The sequence below is a fragment of the Acipenser ruthenus genome, chromosome 18 (assembly GCF_902713425.1).
Source record: "Acipenser ruthenus chromosome 18, fAciRut3.2 maternal haplotype, whole genome shotgun sequence".
In the NCBI taxonomy this organism is placed as follows: Eukaryota; Metazoa; Chordata; class Actinopteri; order Acipenseriformes; family Acipenseridae; genus Acipenser; species Acipenser ruthenus.
The window spans coordinates 7,590,227-7,608,865 of NC_081206.1; the positions used below are offsets into that span (position 1 = coordinate 7,590,227).

General features: G+C 37.9%; 1 protein-coding gene across 1 annotated transcript in view; it reads left to right on the top strand.

The window, feature by feature from the left end:
- The first annotated feature begins 4,334 nt into the window (after positions 1 to 4,334).
- The window catches only part of LOC131698602 (phosphatidylinositol 3,4,5-trisphosphate-dependent Rac exchanger 1 protein-like), a 111,051-nt gene continuing 96,746 nt past the window's right edge, over positions 4,335 to 18,639 (top strand). Inside the window, exon 1 of the mRNA XM_058991083.1 lies at positions 4,335 to 4,999. Coding sequence (XP_058847066.1) covers positions 4,859 to 4,999 — 141 coding nt within the window. The 5' untranslated portion in view covers positions 4,335 to 4,858. The remainder of the gene's footprint in view (positions 5,000 to 18,639) is intronic.

The following is an 18,639-nucleotide window of genomic DNA, read 5'->3' on the forward strand; positions in this document are numbered from 1 at the left end:
TCAACCCTCAGGGCAACAGTTTTCCACTTTAAACCAGTGAATATTTGTATAGTGAAGACCCGTCCTCTCTTCTGTTTTGAAAGTCTCTTTTTTCTTTGCTCAACAGACTCCCTTTCCAGTTAGACCCCCACTTTGAACCCTCATGCTGTGCTATTCTGCTTGAATGAAAATGGTGAATTACATATTGCCTTTGAAAGGGACGTTTTACACAGACAGCATACAACCTATTAAAAATAATGATATGCGAGTAGTGGATACTGAAGCCAATCAAGGGAGAGAAAATCAATTTGAAAATGAAACCTTTCAGAAACAGTCCAGGTGTTTCAATCAGTCATCTCAGGAAACAAACCGTATTCAGTTTAACTGAAGACAGGGTGTTGCCTGTTTTCATGTTTAAAAATAATGTCCTTCTGTACTAACACAGGCACTCATACATTTTGGTTGAGAGAAATGTTTTCAGTGAATCGAGCGAGTTAAATTGTTGTACACATACCTTGAAAAAACAGGATGCCGTGGAAGAACATTAGGGCTGGGTTCGGGGTTAAACAACGATGCTTATCAAAGTGTGAAGATTATAACGACACGTGAAAGCCTATAATCACACTTCCTCGACACCCTGAGGTTTCACCCCCTTAACCCCCTGCAAATATCTTTCAACGTGGCCTTCACTGGCTTTAAAACGGTCATTGTGGATTGGAATCAAAAGTGAAGATACCATCTTTTGTAAGTGTCGTTGCTTAGTGTGGTTATATTCAGATAGTTGAATTTGACATATATTGTTGTTTTTTCTTTTTTTTCTCACATACAGTAGATATGCTTTCCAGATTGCACCATACTGCATTGTCTGACCCTGCCTGTCTGTGATTTGAGCATCTGAACAGAACTTAATTATCCAAGATGTGTTGGAAAGAAGATTATCCTATACACATCATTAACCTAATGTCTAAAAATAAATATAACATTTAATAACAAGGAGTAAATAACTACTGTTTATGCTGGTTTGGAGAACACACAACACCAAAAAAGCACATTTGTGTAAACAAATGGGGGGTTCAAATAACAATTATGTACAGTAGACACCTGGAGTGTCTTGAAGAAGTAAAATAAATACAATTTTTTAGACTGTTTTGCTTAAGCATGCATTCATTTGCTGTGAGAATCATATCAGATAATACATGTCAAGGATAAAATTGAGTACTGTAGTTCAGAATAGGGTATTTTGCTCTCACAATGTTGTCTTCACTAAACTTCACAATGTACGCCACAAATGGTCCGAGCTGGCACTGGAGCAATTTCCTAGAACTGAAACAGGGTGTGAGTATCACAAGAAATCAATACTAAGAGATCTACCCCAAGCATGCTGACCCAGATCATGTTGCAGACACTAATGCATGAATGATGTACGCAGAAGCTTTTCTAAAGATACTTAGAACAGAAAGCTTTTTTTCTCCTAGATTATAGAAACTCCTCCAATTTGAAAGCAAATTGAATTGTAAACCTCATTAATGAACATACATTGGCAACAGATAACCTATTAATAAACGCTCATTAGCTTTAAACCATGTTTACCCTTATTATTTACTGTGGTTTATCAGACTCCAGTTAAAGCCTATTTTTCATGCCACAAGATTACAAAAGTGTCTCAAGTGAGGCAGGTTATAGGACCCCTTCTGGGGAGAGCACAGCATGTACATCCATCAAGCTTACTGTGCTGTGGCAGAATAAAAGTGCTTCCTCTGTGTCAAAATGACCATTGATGACCATGACAGATATCTATCAACAGCATAAAATAAGAACTAGCAATGAGTAGTTTAATGAAAATTGGGAAGTGGTATTTAAGACCTAGAAGTCATTAGGTGTTAGTATCATAGTACAGTCTAGTAAAAAAAGTATTATGTACGGAAAGACAGACAGGCCCATATATCCACATAATATAACACTCTTTATGGTAAATAAGGCTAAGTCCAAATTTGATCTTAATGTGAATTAAGATGATCCTGCATTATTATCATTCAAAACAGGTTTCTGCACCGGCCTTCAGAGGACACAGACTAGTGCAGGGCTGGCCAACCCTGGTCCTGGGGAGCCACAACCCAGCAGGTTTGCAGGGTATCTTTAAATCATCCATGGCTAAAGACCTGGAAAAAATGTTAGCGTTGACCAATTAAGAACATAATTGGTTCAATTAAGTAATTGAGAACTCAGGAGAAACAAAAACCAGAAGACCCTGTGGCTCTTCAGGACTCAGGCTGGCCTCCCCTGGACTAGTGGATTAAATCACTGAAACACACACATGCAATGCCAAATTTCTGGATAAGAAATAAAACAAATATTTTCAACAGATGGAAGATGGAATGTAAGCAACAGGCCCCATCTATTCAGTATTCAGTGTGCATGCTTTCTAACTGTGGCAGAGGAAATATTTATCAAATATTTAATTGGTGTAATGTGCTGAGTGACAAAGTGATTTTTTTTTGTATGTCCTTGGGAGCAAAATTGCATAGAGAACCTTTGAACCGCTAGCAAATCAGAAACTATGCTGATTGATTTAGTAGCAGTCCAAGGATAGAGTGTAGCCTGCCTTGTCAATTCAATTCTGTACTGTACAGTACAAGCCAACACTTTGCTAAACTGGAGTTTAATGGTTGGAATCCGCAACACTTACACAATAACAATATATCTGTGGAAAATCAGTTTCTCCCACTTTTAACCAAATGAACAGATTAAAGTACTTTTGTTAATGATGATCTAGGGGAATCATTTCTATAGGCTATCTGATAATCATAAAAAAAGCCCCATTGTTCTCAAAAATAGTTCCTTAAACGGTGTGGAAAATGAGTGTTCACACTGGTTAACCTCATATACCAAGTCTGTAGAATATCCTGTTAAATGTAAAAAGTAAAAAAAATACCATGAGGATATCATAATAACCGATGAAACCCTAGCAAAACAGCAAACCAGAACAGGATCTTTCTACAGTACCATTGCTTTGTCATTCCAGTCCCACTGCAATACTGTTGGAAATAATTTGTTAATACTGTAAACTGGTGTACCAAAATATTACATTCTGTGTTAGGTTATGAGGTTAAGCATGTGTTGCCCATTTTTCCCCACTCTGACCATGTTGTTTCTAAATTTATTGGTATCCCTGAAAATATTTCCATCCACTATTCAAACAGAAAGCACTAATCAGCAGCTGTCTAACAAGTGCAGTGGTACACCAACATGTATCTATGTATGTTAAAACTGGGGTGCAGAATGTACTGCCCATTTAACCTTATTAAAAATTATACATTAAATATATTGAACAGATAACAGTATCCTCAGGCAAGACAACTCACCAGTTCAGTGATGCCCCTAAATATTGTCCATTTAATACCGACGCGTTCTACACTATGTACGGTTCTGTATACGTTTTTGTTTATTCACCTAACAAAAAGAAACAATGCTGGTGCTATAAGGTGTTGAGTAAGGTGTGTGTTCCTTGTGTAATTTTACTGCTTTGAGTCTGCTTCTTCCCGTTTACCACAGTATTTTTGAATGCTATTTTTGCAGTTTTCCTATGCTTTTCCTATGGTTTTGCTATGCATTTACCACAGTTTAACCTGGTTTGCCATGTTTATTAAAATGCTTTACCATACTTATCTCTGCTTTACAATGCTTACCTATGTTTAACCATACTTTCACTGTGCTTCACTTTTACATACTGGGTTTGAACAATACAAATTGAAACACTTACGCTATGTATCATACACAAGCTGTGGACAATTACATTTACATTGTATTGATTACTCACTGTAAATCAACAGTGTGAAAAATCAATTGATATTAACCATTTTTTTCTGTTGTAGCTCAAAGTCATATGCGCTATGTGTTAATCATAATGTAATTAGTTGTGTAATTGCTGATACTACAGTACTTATTGAATTGCCACATCGTTTTTTCCAATAAGGGGTCGTCTCTAAATGACCCTAAAACAACTTCATACTGTGCGGTATTATGGCTTGTAAATACCCGTACGATATTATTACATGTAAATATAACGTGTTTATTCATTGCGAACTGACATATGTTTTCGCTTTGAATTTGATTTATACAGAGATTTTGATTGTTGCATCTTAAAATAAAGTTTGGATATTTTAATACCATCCGCTTAACATGATTAAAAAAATCACCGCCACAGTTTTTTTTGTGCTCTGTCGTTGTTATTCGTCCGTTATTATCTGAAATCATGCAAGAAATACAAATCATTGTTTTAATATAAAAGGGCAGTAAAAGTGTCAATCGTGCAGTACATAATGAGAATTTTGAGACGACCCCTAAATGTTTTCCTGTGTACTACTATCAGGCATGTGAAGTGTGGTAGTGGAGTCTTGCTTTGATGCAAGAGCAGAGCTGATACAGGACGCTGCTTGCGGTGGACGTATGCTTTTTATAAACCTTACTTTTTGTACTATTTTTGTTGTTCTTCTGATGGTCCTCGTTGCTTAACTGTTGCGCCTTATTTTTGTTATTGTGGATTAAATATCCCAAGGACCTGCAAAGGCTAGCAATAAAGACACGTTAGAAGTTTCTAACGCACACGTAGAGGAAGCATTGACTGGCTTGTTGGCTGGTGTTTGGAGGGGGAAACATTGGCATATATTTATGAAAACATCGCTTTCTTATTGCACTCTAGAGTGTTGGGTAAACGATTGCAGACATCGTTTCACAGCCTAAGATTCAAGCATGAATGTATCACAGTTTCTCAAGACGCACCGATAGGGATGGATTAGCTGAAAAGACGTTCTGTCGTGGATTTCAGTGGAGTAAACAAGAATTTTTTTTTATTGCATTCTTCTTTTAACACATAAAAAAAATGGATGAAGACGGAAAGTCGGAGAATTGTTTGCAAACTACGAAGGATTCAGATCGCCAGCTGCGTTTGAGACTATGCGTTTTAAATGAGATTTTGAACACCGAGAGGGACTATGTGGGCACTATGCTTTTCCTGCAGTCAGTAAGTACCTGGCAAATACCATTACGTTATATTAGCTTAGTTAAGCACGGTATTTTATTAACCAAAGATGTAACGTTTCGATTTTTCAGCAGTTCAATTTTGTGTAACAGTAATATTGTTACATATTTATAATGTCAATATTGCAATGTGAAGTAGTGAGAATGCAACTGTGTATCTAATTCATGGAAACCTTGTTTTGTCAAAGGAGTGTAGTGCTGTACATAAACAGACAGAAGATTTCCAGTAGAATGAAACGATTATCGTAGCAGAGAATGCACACATTTATCGTGCAATAGAGGTTTTTTTGCACCGACTTGCTTTTTTAATGTAATAGACAACTATGTGAGCAAAAGAAGTACTCTTGATTTGGACCGGACACTGGAACTTTACTGAACTATCACTTAATGTCATGTTGAAACAAGATGTGTGTGTGTTTTGCTGAAACTGTTTCAAAGTAGCAGGCGACTTTCCTTGCTTGTATAACATTAACAGAATATATATAGGCTACTGTGCAGATATTTGAGGCGCATTGGGCAGCGGAGCTCTGGTAATTAAAATCAAAACAGAACACACCACTGACAATTTAATTATCGTGGACAAGTTATATTGTGGGTGACCACTTTCATTCTGGATCAGTTTTATGCATAACCACATGTTCTTATGTTCAAAATAGAAATTCCTTTGCTTGCCTTGTTAAAAACCTGTCAAGCCACACAGTTTATCGCTACATACAAAGCTGTTAATCCGCAGCATTTTCAGAAAGTAGTGAACACATACCGCATGCATAGTACCGAAATACAAACTACTAAACGCATTCACATAATAATTATCTTTAATAATGTACTGTGTTTGGAATGTAAAGCTGTGTGTTTCAATAGTTTCTCAATTGACAGGGCTGGGATTTCTTACTGTTACGATTTAGATGCTGTTTAAAATCTACGGTAGCCTGCACCTTATACTGTTCTTAACTGCTTTTGTTCTGTTCAAGGCACTTCTAATGCAAATTAATTGTCAATCCTCTCTTAGTCTTTTTAATGAATGAAGGGACGGGTGATGTGTAGCACATTACCCAGAGGGCACAATATTTCTAGGGGGGTGGGGAGAAGCAGACTCGGTTGTCTTCAGAAACCGATACAATACGGTTTAGCCTTGGGCTTGTTTTTAAAATGACACCGCTATCCTTATTGTGGCTTTTGGAAAGTAGCACAAAACAACAACTTTAATAAAGTCAACTGGTTGTTTTGGAAACTGTATCGAATATTTTAATTGAACAATTGCCCGCAGTAATCATATAATTTGTTATTTGGTGTAATGATAGCGGCAGCACATTTAAAAAGCATTAGGGTGAATGTATTCAATTTGAATAGGACACGTTTCTTGTCAGAATAAAGACTTCCTTTTGTTAAACACACGAATAAGCCACAGATCATGTAGTGCACCCTCATGAGAAGGGTGTCAGTCATATCACTGACTTTTATTATACCGTCAAATCAGGGCTGTTTGTTGATGGATTAAATCTAATTTAAAATTAAATGGAACTCATGAGGTGCAGCATGCATATCATAGTAATGAAGATAACGGTGAGTCCCTTATCCCTTCTCTTTCTTTAGGAATGGTTGGAGCTTTACTGCAGTGCTGAAACTGTACCCTCTTTGTTTGACTGCTCTTGGTTGTCCCTTGAGGCTGTGGATTTTAATTGGGTTCAATGCAATACAGTTGCGGACTATGCTGTGCAGAAAAACACCACAAATAGGAGAGAAATTTTGGAATTTCAGAGGCTCAACTGGCTTATTTTTCTTACTCTTTCCCCCTGTTTAATTTTTTACAAATATAATGGCTGTTGCAAGTAGTCAAGTGTGCACGTGGTCCCTAGAGCCACACATTATCATTTCTGTATCACAATGAGTGCTTCACATTAATGAAATATTTCAGTTCAAATGAAATTGCTCTATTGAGGAACATTTTTTCACCGCACACCAAAACATTTTATGAACATAACATGGATAATTCCTTCAGGACACTCATGGAACATAACCCAGGTGGAACTGATAAAGAAAACATCTGGAGTTAATCTATGTCCATTGAAGAATGGGACTGTACACCTGCACATCTTTCACTCAAAAACATATAGTAGTTAAACAAGCAAATAAATAAGTAAAGTAACATGTTCCAAGGGGTCAAACCAATGCTTTCCAGTTCAGCTTTAAACCCATGTTAGCCGGGTTCTGACAACCTAAGAACCAGAGAGGAGGTGAAACGCACATTTTCGGTGCTTCTTTTTGTTAACTAGACTTCTGCAACAAAAATGGACCACCTTATTAAATGTCCAATGTGCAAATATACACCAATGGGTCATTCAGATAATGAATTACAGATCACGATATGCTTTATAAGCCGTATTATACGCTAAATGTAACAGAATCCAGAGTGGGAATGCCTAATGGAATTCAAATTACTGTGACTTTGGCAGACAGCTGTGCTAACATTATGATTTTGTTTTAAAAAAGACAGTTGCTCAACAATATCTTGTTGTTCATTTTAGGAGAGCTCTCCTTTTATTGTTACTAATACTTCTCATTAGACCGGTTGACAAGTGAGGGGGTCATTCCAGGTAATGGAAGAAACATGCATACATTTGTAAGACAATTTTGCTATGTTTCTTCAGTTCCTGGGAACCTTTCCCTCTGCTTGGCAGCCCCTTGTTTGCAAACCCTGTCTGGGAGCGGTGCAGCCCCTCTCTTGGTATGCCCCTCCCCCATTACATCACACGGAATCCCTTAATTCAATCCACACCCCATGGAGAAGCAGCAACCACACACGGCTGCCCTCGGTATTAAGTCTTTCACTGCCTGCTGGAATCGCTCTTTCACATCAGAGTACACTTGAGGTTTGCGTATATCACCGTGTCTGTTGGGGCTGCTCACGTTTTTCAGTTAATATGCCTATTTGCTAATTTCAAAACACGACTTTTATATTTTTTTATGGTGTTTGATAAGTGCAATAGGAATTCCCAGCAGTTCAGAGGGTCTACTGGTTTATTTCTCCTTTGAAGGATAGCAGCATTGTAGCTTATTGACACCCATGCAACAGTGCTGGGCTGTCCCTAGGCTGAATTTGAACCCATGACCGTATGCATCAGAGGCCGAGCACTGTATGTGACCGCCTGAGTCCAAACGTTTACAATTTCTACATAGGCGTGTCTTCAAAATGTTTGGAATAATAGTTTACGACCACAGAAAGTCGTCCATTTCCAAGGGTACTAACCTAACTAATCATATTTAAAATAAATGCACTGGGGAAGTCATTAAATAAAACCACCATATAGCCTGTTTTCCCATCGCGATCATGTAATTTCTCTTGGGGTTTTACTTCTGTTCACTTATTTTCTAGTCTTAACACAAGAACAACATGCTCTATTGCGATTGCCTTTGCTAGCCCTGCTGTATCCTCAAAGCACAGATTGCTAGTTCAGCCCTCTGTAAATTGTATATTATTAAAGCACCCAACATCTCCACCCTAACAGCTGTGTGTTTGCATTCCCTTTAGCAGTATAGACATTCTTCGTTACCTATTTTGCGCAAGTCCTCGAGACAGCTCTGTGGTTTCCTGCTATTGCTTTGAAAGCTATGCCATTTAAAGGCTCATTTGGTATAGCTAAGGCGTCTGGCTTCAGGCTAGAAGGCCTGGCATATGGTTTGTGTGAAGATTGTCAGGCAGCATAGAGAAAGAATGGGGGACTGGAGACTGGAATCAATCTAAGTGTGACATCTTGTCCTCATCAAACCAGTCCCTTTGTGCTTCTAATGCTGCCCTGGGTTATGAGGCACACGTTTCATTTGCAGGGAAGGTAAAAGAAACCCCACAAGATGGCTGTTTGAGTCCTTCATACTTCAGCTGGGACTTTTATAAGGTGCATCTGTAATTTTAGTGTTTTCATGAATTACGTTAACTCATTTACCAGTAAAGTTCTAAACATTTACTGTTAACTTTACTGTTAACTAACAGGGTCAATATGTTTCGAGAAATTATTGCAATATTATTATAACTTATAACTTGTTACTTCTTACTCAATTTCTGTCTTCTGTAAGGAACGGATCTGTAGATGTTGTGTAATCATATGGGTGTGAAGTGGGACCATGTGTATTTTTAGAAGCCCCTTTATTGAGTCCAACCGCATTAGGAATCGTCTGTTTCATATACTGCACTTCGGTCACTGTAACTAATGCAAACCATCATGAATCAAATCCTGGTGTGTTAGATCAAAAGGCTTTCCGACTGATGACGTTTTATTGCTGTTGCTTGGTTCTCGACTGACAGCTGTGTCAAAAATGGATGTAAGCTGAGGCGTTAATGCACTTTGTAGAGGCTGAACCAGATCTAAAATGTCCATAAAGCAGATATGGGAAACTGGAAAAGGCTATATGATGTTCCTGACTGGCTACCTTGAGCCTGGCTTCCATAAATCAAGCAGTGACAATCCCAGCCTGGCTGCAGGATTTCATGCATTCTTTACCCTGACAAGTATGCATAATCTGCTTGTTTGAACTTTTAACGAGGAAGTCGGCTTCTACACTGAGTGCCTACATATAGCATTAATAAATGTGTTTTCTATCACCAGTTCCAGACAGCCAGATGTACAGAATTCTCTTTATCAAAGCCAGCTTGTTCATTTTCTTGAATGTTATCAGTGTGCAGTCTTTTTTTTCGAATTGGACAGCTATAACTAAGTTGTAGAAGAGTAGACCTAAAGCACAGTATCACTGTTTTGTGTAATTATTTATATATGTTCCTGCAAATTCATGGTGAAACTTTTCTGTGCCCTAGCCAGATTTATGTTATGCGGTTATGCTTTTGGTGCTAAAATGTAGGTACATTTCTCTTTTAGGAAAGTGTTTTGGATACAAATCTCCTGTGCGGTTTTATTAAGAAATCTCTTGTAGGATTTTAGTAATACAGACCTCCTAACTCCATTATTTGCACCCAAAAAGTCTGGATCTCAACTTTACAATCATTCATCTTTATTGTGGGGCTCTTAAGATGTTTTCATTTTAAATGCATGCTGTTTTGGGTTTCAGCCAGACGAAAATAAATTGGTAAAAGGTGGGGAGTGCTTGTGATACTGTACAGTCTCGCTGTAAATGAAGAGTATGGGCCCTTGGCCATTCTATCAGGTTTACTGAACTTGGTTGATAAAAAATGAAAGAAAAAACAAAGTCAGTAGCAAAAGGAAGAGGAAATGGTAAATATGATAAAAGATGAGAAGTTCTTTCACCCAAAGTGCAAGCATAAAAGTGTTGTACCATAAGATACCGTGTATACTCGCCATTGACAATGTCAAGTTAATTTCCTACAATAATCATGTCTAAGAATGTTAATATTTTTGCATACTAAGACAAATACTCCTAGAAATAAGTGTAGTAATTGACTGAGAGAGACTTTATGTTTTTAAAACAAATTTTAAACTGATAAAAGAAAATATAATTCTGGAGCCTAGAAATGTGCGAGGGCAACGTGTTAACAGCTCTGGCCAATTTGAAACATCTGTTTTTTTTCCTTGTGATTTGCAATAAAACAGCATAATGACTACCTGTCTAAGATGATGTGCAAGTATGTAATTAACCCTTCTTGAAACCAAAAAACGGAGCCCCTTACAGGATTAAGAGTCCATATAACAAGAGAAAGTGTCGCTTTTCTGTTAAACGTGCGTGGAAATATTGTTCGTGTTTAGACACAATTTACTCCTCAGACATCACAAGTGGAAGGGAAATTAATTGTTTGAATGAATGTTGTACTATATGTAAGTAGACTTCAAACTCCTTTGACTACAGTCTCTTAATACAGTCTGTAAGATGACATTCCTAGATACCACTCACAGCTCATTCTGCCATTGAACCACGGGATATGTGAACGACTACACAAACAGGATGGTTGGACGGTTCAAAAAAGGCATGGGTCTGTTTCCTGCTCAGCACCCTGCTGTTTTTCTCTGGCCCTAGGCAACCTGACTTGCAAGCTTGCATTCACTTATTTTTATTGCCTGTGACTATAAATAGCCATCAAACAGCGTCACACCGCGAAACTCAATTAAATCCTCATCCCTCTTTCTCATGATGTACCAACACGCCCGTTATAGATAATTACATTTCTGATCCGGAAAGGTTAGAATTTCATATTCTGCCAGATAGAGGGAAGTAACAGGTATGTGTTAACTGCTTATTACTGAGCTCGGAAATCTCCAAGAGAGCTGAGATTGTTTGTTTCATATCTGTATCTGGAGTTACTATTGGAGTATATGTGTGCATTCATAAGCATGCACTATACTGTACATAAAGAGAAGCATTTTGTTGGCAAATGTTACATCATATAACACAACTAAGAAATCATACAAGGACTGTTAAGTTTATTTAGATTTTCTATTCTACATGCATGTACATTTGCTGATTGGTCCTCCAAACATCTAAACAAAACCTTTCAAAAGCGCCTCTCCTTCCTCAGAACACCAGGCTGTTTCAGAATCTCCCCTCTCATTTCTGAGATTGTATGCAAAGGCATGTTCTGTCTTATTGATCCTGCTATGGGCTGTTTGTTTTCCAGAGCCAACATGCTGTAGGGGTTCATCACTCACTGTGTCCTTTGCCAGAAGTGGGAAGGGCAATACTGTTCCGTGTTGAATCCTCGTGCTTATTTGCTGTCTGTCTGCTGTAATGAGTTTTTATGTGTGCCTAGTGTAAGAGTGAGGAACAATGCAAACATGCTGTAAGACTCACTGCCTGTCTTAGACTTTTCCCCGCTCTATATGTTTTGTATACGTTTTATGCCTGTGTGTAAAAAGTATTGTGTGATTGTAATCAACTATAACATGCAAATACAGTACATTTGTGTACATTGAATAGCCCACTCGGCTAATTCAATTATAAGAAATTGATTAATGTATTTTCATTTCATACATGCTAGATCCTACGCAAGCTGTTCTTCAGAGCAACATTCTGTTTTATGGTATTATAGTATCCAATTTAAACAGATTTAATGTTATTTGCTCAAATTTGAGTAGTACTGCTGTCACAATTCATCTGTCTAATATTTGACACCTTGGGGTCAAATAAATTGCCTCCTTCTTATTAGTTCTAATATAATCAAGCTAAGCAGTGGGAATGTAGTAAAGGATGTGACCTGCCAAATGTACCCTCCAGCACTTATAAATTTCACCATGAAGTATATTGCCTTGCTAAGGGTGGTAGAGTGATAGGTGACTATATGCAGTTGAGACAAACTGTATGGTTGCACTGTGCTTGTATTCTAACCTTAACTGAAACTCAAATAATGGATTCCAAACTTGAATCTGACACATTTTACAGATTTGGCAGTAATGATTTCCTTTATGCATCACAGCACTCTGTATGAAGAGACAAAACAATATTCTAAAAGTTACAACCTTTGAAATAATGTTCTAGTTTTCTTTCCAGCTCCAATGGGGTCTATTACATTGAGCACAACAGTAGGAGACCTAAATACTCCCACAGCTGATAATTAAATCATCCAAACTGTAGCTTCCATTGTGCTGGAGGTTCTAGAATGATTTTAACATAAAATGGGTCCACAGATATCTGGATACAGGTCAGATACCGATATCACAGATACAGGCCACTGCATGCATTGGGTATGTGATGTAACAGGCATTTACTTAACTTAATGAATTCAGTCAGATGAACAGCTGTATCATTCCATCCACTATAGCACCAGTGACCCTAAGTAACATTACTACTATACACTGGTGAGCAGTCTTCTTAAATTAGGAGATTTCAGTAGCTTTTATGCCATTTAATTTCTCAAGCTAATAATTTCCGATTTCTCACGGGTAGTGAGTGCTAATGACTAAAACATAATACCGTTGCAGCCATGCTGTATTTGGTTTTTGAGTAAAGTTAGTCAGTTCTGACATTTTAAAAGGTCAGCAGCAAAAGCAGCTTGGTTTCTGTTATTAATTTCTTTAAAGAAAGCTCAGTTTTTTTCTTGTCTGAATTTTAAATCCACAACGAACGGAAACTGTGCTTTTATGAAGTCACAATTCCTTGAAATAGAGAACAAAGTCTTTCGAGACCTACTGTCTTAAGCTCCTAATGTGAAAAGAAATGCCTGTAATGTGGTTGTAATGATTTACTAATGAAAATTTAGTAGCCAGCTGAACTTGGAAACATCTGAATTAAAAAAAACAACAACAATGTACAATATTGGAAAGCGGTTCTGTGTTTTCCTTTCTTCTTTTAAGTAATGTTCACCAGTGCTTATATATTTACAAACCTGAAAGTCTAATGGGCGTTTGTAAATTAACCTCTGGCCCCTCTTCCCTACGAGTATTTAAAGCATTTCCATTGTTTCCTGAGGGAATTGCATGGATGATTTAGGCATGAGGTAGGGCTACAGGCTTGTCTGGAGACCCAAACTAATCCAGATGTTCCAGCTGGAGAGAACCTGGCTGTCTGAGCTCTTCAACACTGGTGTGCTCACATACATGCTTATAGAAAAATTAGACTGAACCACCAAAGCAATTTGTACTATTAGATAAAGCCTGGCTATGTCCTTCAGCAGTACATTCTCATCATGAACTTGATCTATCCATTAACAAAGGTAAAGCTGTTGTATATTTTGTCACAGACTAGACTCTGCACAGTCTGATCAGCAGTATTATTTGGCATCCTAGAATATGTTGAAGCATATGCGGCACAGTGTACGGATCACGAGTTGCATGGAGTGTGTTGCGTGTGTGTATTTACTACAGCAGCGAACTGTAAAGAGAAGGCGTAAATGTAAGCTAAAGCCATCTGATTCTGAGCTATAAAGCACATCTTTGTATGTGCAATTCAAGCTGAGGTGCCCACTGGTATTCCCTGGAACAGAAAACAACTTCACATGATTTATTTTCAGCCCAGAGTTTAAGGTGGTTTTGGTGTATGCTAAATCAGGATGCAAAATGATGCCTTTAGCAATATGAGAGTTCACGTTATCATTTATGGCTAATTTGATAGGTAGAGCAGAACAAGTGGAAAATCTGATTTTAAAAGTTTTTTTTTCTACTTTGTTGTTAAAGGCTAGGGCTTCAGAAATGCAGTACTGTTTGTGATTGAAAAGGCATGCCAGGGCGCACTGGCTTTGTGGTAGCCTGTGTTTAGGAGTATATAAGCTCAGGCTTAGGTGAGTTGGTGGGGATGACGTGGTGCTGCTAGCTGGTATTTATCCTGTCTGCTGAAAGAAACTGGGGCAGTATGTGAGGGAGGTTCCAGGTAATTTCAGGTAATTTCAAAATGCATTTACCCTTTAACTATATTTAACCCTTCATGTGCCGATACAAATTGCAAGCAGATGAGGTGCTCTCAATTTGCTGTTGCGTCTTTCATTATAATTGTATTTATGGTGCTTTACAATAAGGACTAGAGCAAAGTCTTCATCGAGTGGATTTACTGCAGAAAAGAAAAAAGTGACGCAGTTAACAAGTATTGCAAAAACAAGTTTGGGCATACAGTCGAACCCCTGCGGCATGTACAGATTTATCAGAGGCTCTGATGGAAAATGGAGAAGCATCTCTTGAGAAATGAGATTTGAAACCATGATGTGTGTAAGCTATTTCAGTACTGTATAGTACATGTACTCTACTTGAATGCAGAAACATGAATGCAGGGACTTGAAGGTTAGATGTGTTTTTGCAATGTAGCACCACAGCCATTTATGCACAGTGACATTTAGAATGTTGTTGTCTTACGTAATTGATAATGGTGATGAAAAGTGATTTGTAGAATACTGTTCATAATTTGATATAATATGATCTGTAGATTGAATTCCTAACATTGTTACTGCTGATCCTGCCCACTAACCTGCGTCAGAGAGCGCCTACGTCTTTCACATTAGGTTGCCAGTGCATTTTTAAGCAGGCAGTAATACTAATCGAGTATCTCCATGTAGGTTCATTAATTATTATTGGAAGAAATGATGCATTAATGGTACCTATTGATTTTACTTATTGTAATTTCATTATAGTTTGACTCTGATTAATGATGGAGACATGTGTTTACTTAAACCTGTTAAAGCCAGTACAAATCAAACTTGTAAAATCTATTATCTTATCAAATTTGGATAACAATGTTTCTTTTTTGTGTTTTACTTCCACGTAGGATGTGGGGGAAAGCAATTTAGCCTGCCAACACACACAACTTCCTGTGCAACAGGTGTGGGGACACAGGGTCCAAGATAGAGTGGGAGTCCTAATACTTACAGGACAGGAAGTGCATTTATAGTGTGGTGGCAGGATTTGATGTTGTTATGCCTTGGATAAACCCATTTCAACAACATTCTGTTGTGAGGAATACTTTCAAGTGGACCATGTGGTTGCTAACACATTCAAATTGTGTAAGTTTCAAAATCAATTAAACCGTGTTCAGGTTTTCTTATGATAATCAAACAGGAACTGGCTGTTTTTATTTATGATCCTTTGCAGTAGTAAAAGAAAAACAACATGCATTTACACACTAGCAACAAAAAACAGCTGTAAGGTCAGTAGCATTTATTTGATGTCTGTCCTTCCTCCTTTTGTTTGGCTGCAAATCAATACCTCTGTGTTGAAATAGAAACTGATGGCATTACTTCTCGATATCGCCCTGCATGACCTTCACTGCCCTGTCGATATCGTCTCCGGTTCCACATACAAGGGCTCCTGGGATGGCATGGATGTCATGGATGTCCTCCCTGCCCCAGACTCACATTTATCATGCATTTTACCTCTCAGCTTTTCAGGGGAGCACCACTGCACATGTTGTGTGGGCAGAGAACATTATGTATCACAGCTTTTAGTGTCATACTCAAAGTGATGACTGTTTTTTTTTCTTTCTTTCTAACTTCGAAACCAAACCGGCAACTTAATTTGCGTGGACATTAATTTGCTCTGTGTTTAGTTTTACAGTGCAATTGGTGTAAGTGGTAGGAAATTAAAATAAATTAATTAATAGAATCCTAAAATATTAATTTGAGTTGTATCTAAATTGTAAAATGCGTTCTGCTTAAAATTGGCTCTTAGAAAAGTTTGTCGTCATTTTAAAAGTAGACTGCTTATAATTTATACAGCATCTCCAGCCACTTCAGCACCATGTCTTTTTTTTGTTTTATCAGTTCTCTCGCTTTGAGCTGTTAGGTGGGTTACCTGTTGGAAGTGCTGGTAAATAAACATGAAGCAGGGTATGTGAATGGGCTTGTTGCTTTATGTAGCATGCTGTGTATTGACTGTGTAAGATATTGCAGGACAAATGTCCTCAAAGAAAATGGATTGTCACTGGGTGATAGAAATGTGGAATGTGTTATTTGACACCACATTGAAATTATTTTCTTATATCATTTAGAAAGTAGGAAGTTGTAAGTGACAAGTAAATGCTCTTTACCACTGTATAGATTCCTGCATTTCTGCTTGTGAGATATGAAGTCTGCAACGAAGCACATAACGACTGTCGAAATTTGTAGACCTTATTATTTAATAAGCTTGTTGCCTTATAAGTTGTAAATGCTACGAATAACAGAAACGCATACTGTGTTTATTTCCATTTTTTCTTTGTTTACATTTTAGTTTTCCTTCCCTAAGCTACAGCAGGAATGCAGGTAACATTTCAAACTACTTGCGGTTATGCAGTATAGCAGGAGCATGCCTGTTTAGTTGACAGAGTTTAAAAAAAAGGCCATGCCTTTAAGGAGGGAGGTAACTTTACCTAGCGTTGAAACTGCAATTTAAAAAATGTAAACAAACCACGAATAACAGTCTGGTTTCCGATGAAGTAGAGTTCACAGAAGGTTAAGTTATGGAAGAATGTATTAAGTAGTCACACAGGAATTGTGTTTCACAATAATATTCAACAAGATTACAGGCCACTGCCATTTCTTTGAGTAATTATATGTATGTACAGTACATCTGACCTTCCTTGCTAAAGTCATTTCAGCATGTGCTTTCATTAAATAGGATAACCTCAATGGTGTCTTCACTTTTATAAAACAGTGTCTTGGGGATTGTCTTGGGTTACACAATCTGAGGTATCACGTGGGTCTGGAGTATCCTGGCGGTCCAAGAGGCTAGCGGGAAAACAAAAATACAGCTTACGAAGACCAGCAGTCGCTAGTCTTTTCACCTCAGATGTCCTTGACTCAAACCAGGTCGAGCCACAAGGGGAAAGACCTTTGAAGGTTTTGTGTCATCATGTTCTCAAGTTGACAGAGTGAACCCAGTAGGCTAATCCAAAAACATCACCCAGTTCAGCATACTTTACACAGCTGACTCTTTTCCAGATTGCACAACTCCTGAACTGGCCTGCATAAAAAACAAGGTACTCGCTCAATGCTTGGCTTAACTCACCAAAGGACAAGGCCTTCAGACGAGCATTGGCCATTTAAACATATAGTTGAGAACTTCAGCAGCTAACAAAGTTGGGAGTTATTCATCCATGGTTGACTTAACATTAAATGGAAAAACTACAAACGTATGATATGTTTGTCCGCTTTTTCATAATGTGTGAATCAAATAGATACATTCCATACCACCACCTAATTTGAGTGCTTGCTCTGAAGGGTTTTAAGTTTATTTTGGAACTAAAATTAACTCAAGTTGTCTGTTAAACATTAAGACAAATTTGTGGTGACCTACAGTAGTATTGTAAGTTTATAAGCAGTCAAGTTGACCTGCAATAAAGACCCCTAAAGCCTGTCATTGTATTGTCTTTGCCCAGAGGTATAGATTTCTCAACTTTTAATTATGTGGAACATTGGTCAAACTCTCAACCTTTACCGTTACACAAATACAATTGAATTGTACTTTTAACAGTTGTTTTCGTAATCAAACAAAAAAGCAGTAATTTACGGGATCAATCTGAAAACACTGAAAAAAACAGGAAGTGGAATACTACTATGGTGCTCAGATGTACATTTCCAGTCAGTATGCATAGCCAACCTGAATGACATGCTTGTTTGCCATTCCAGTGCGTAACCCTGTGTTCACATAGAGAGTATTCATCCCACAACCCTTTAGCTATGGACAGATTTGAAAAATGTGATCCAGATGGCAATCGAAATCTTTTCTGATGTTATCAGTACTGACACATGCCAGTTCAGATGGAGTTACTGTTCTTGAGCAGATAGGGTTTCAGTATATAGAGCACTTACTCATTTGAACAGATGAGAAACCTGGAAAGTAAAGGACAAGAAAAACCTATCTCAATTGATCAAGGTCTGCCAGACCACTTTCCCGCAAGAGATCATTTATCTGCATGTTGAGAATGCTGAATCTGACCCAAGCGCCGGTATGATAGGATGAGAAAACTCAATTGCATTACATAGGCTTTTAGTTGAAAACCCTGATGCTATAGCACCATACATCTGAAATGCAAGCTGCGCAACTTTCCACTAGACTGCATGCAAAAGGTGACGTGATCCATCATCTGCCTTACAAGAAATCTTTGTTATGTTTTGCAGCAGTTCCTGGATTAGGAATGACGGTTTGGTTTTGGTTATTGTAATCTTTCTTAATGCCCTGTTTATAAAGGGGCAGCAGTGTGGAGTAGTGGTTAGGGTTCTGGACTCTTGACCGTAGGGTCGTGGGTTCAATCCCCGGTTGGGGACAC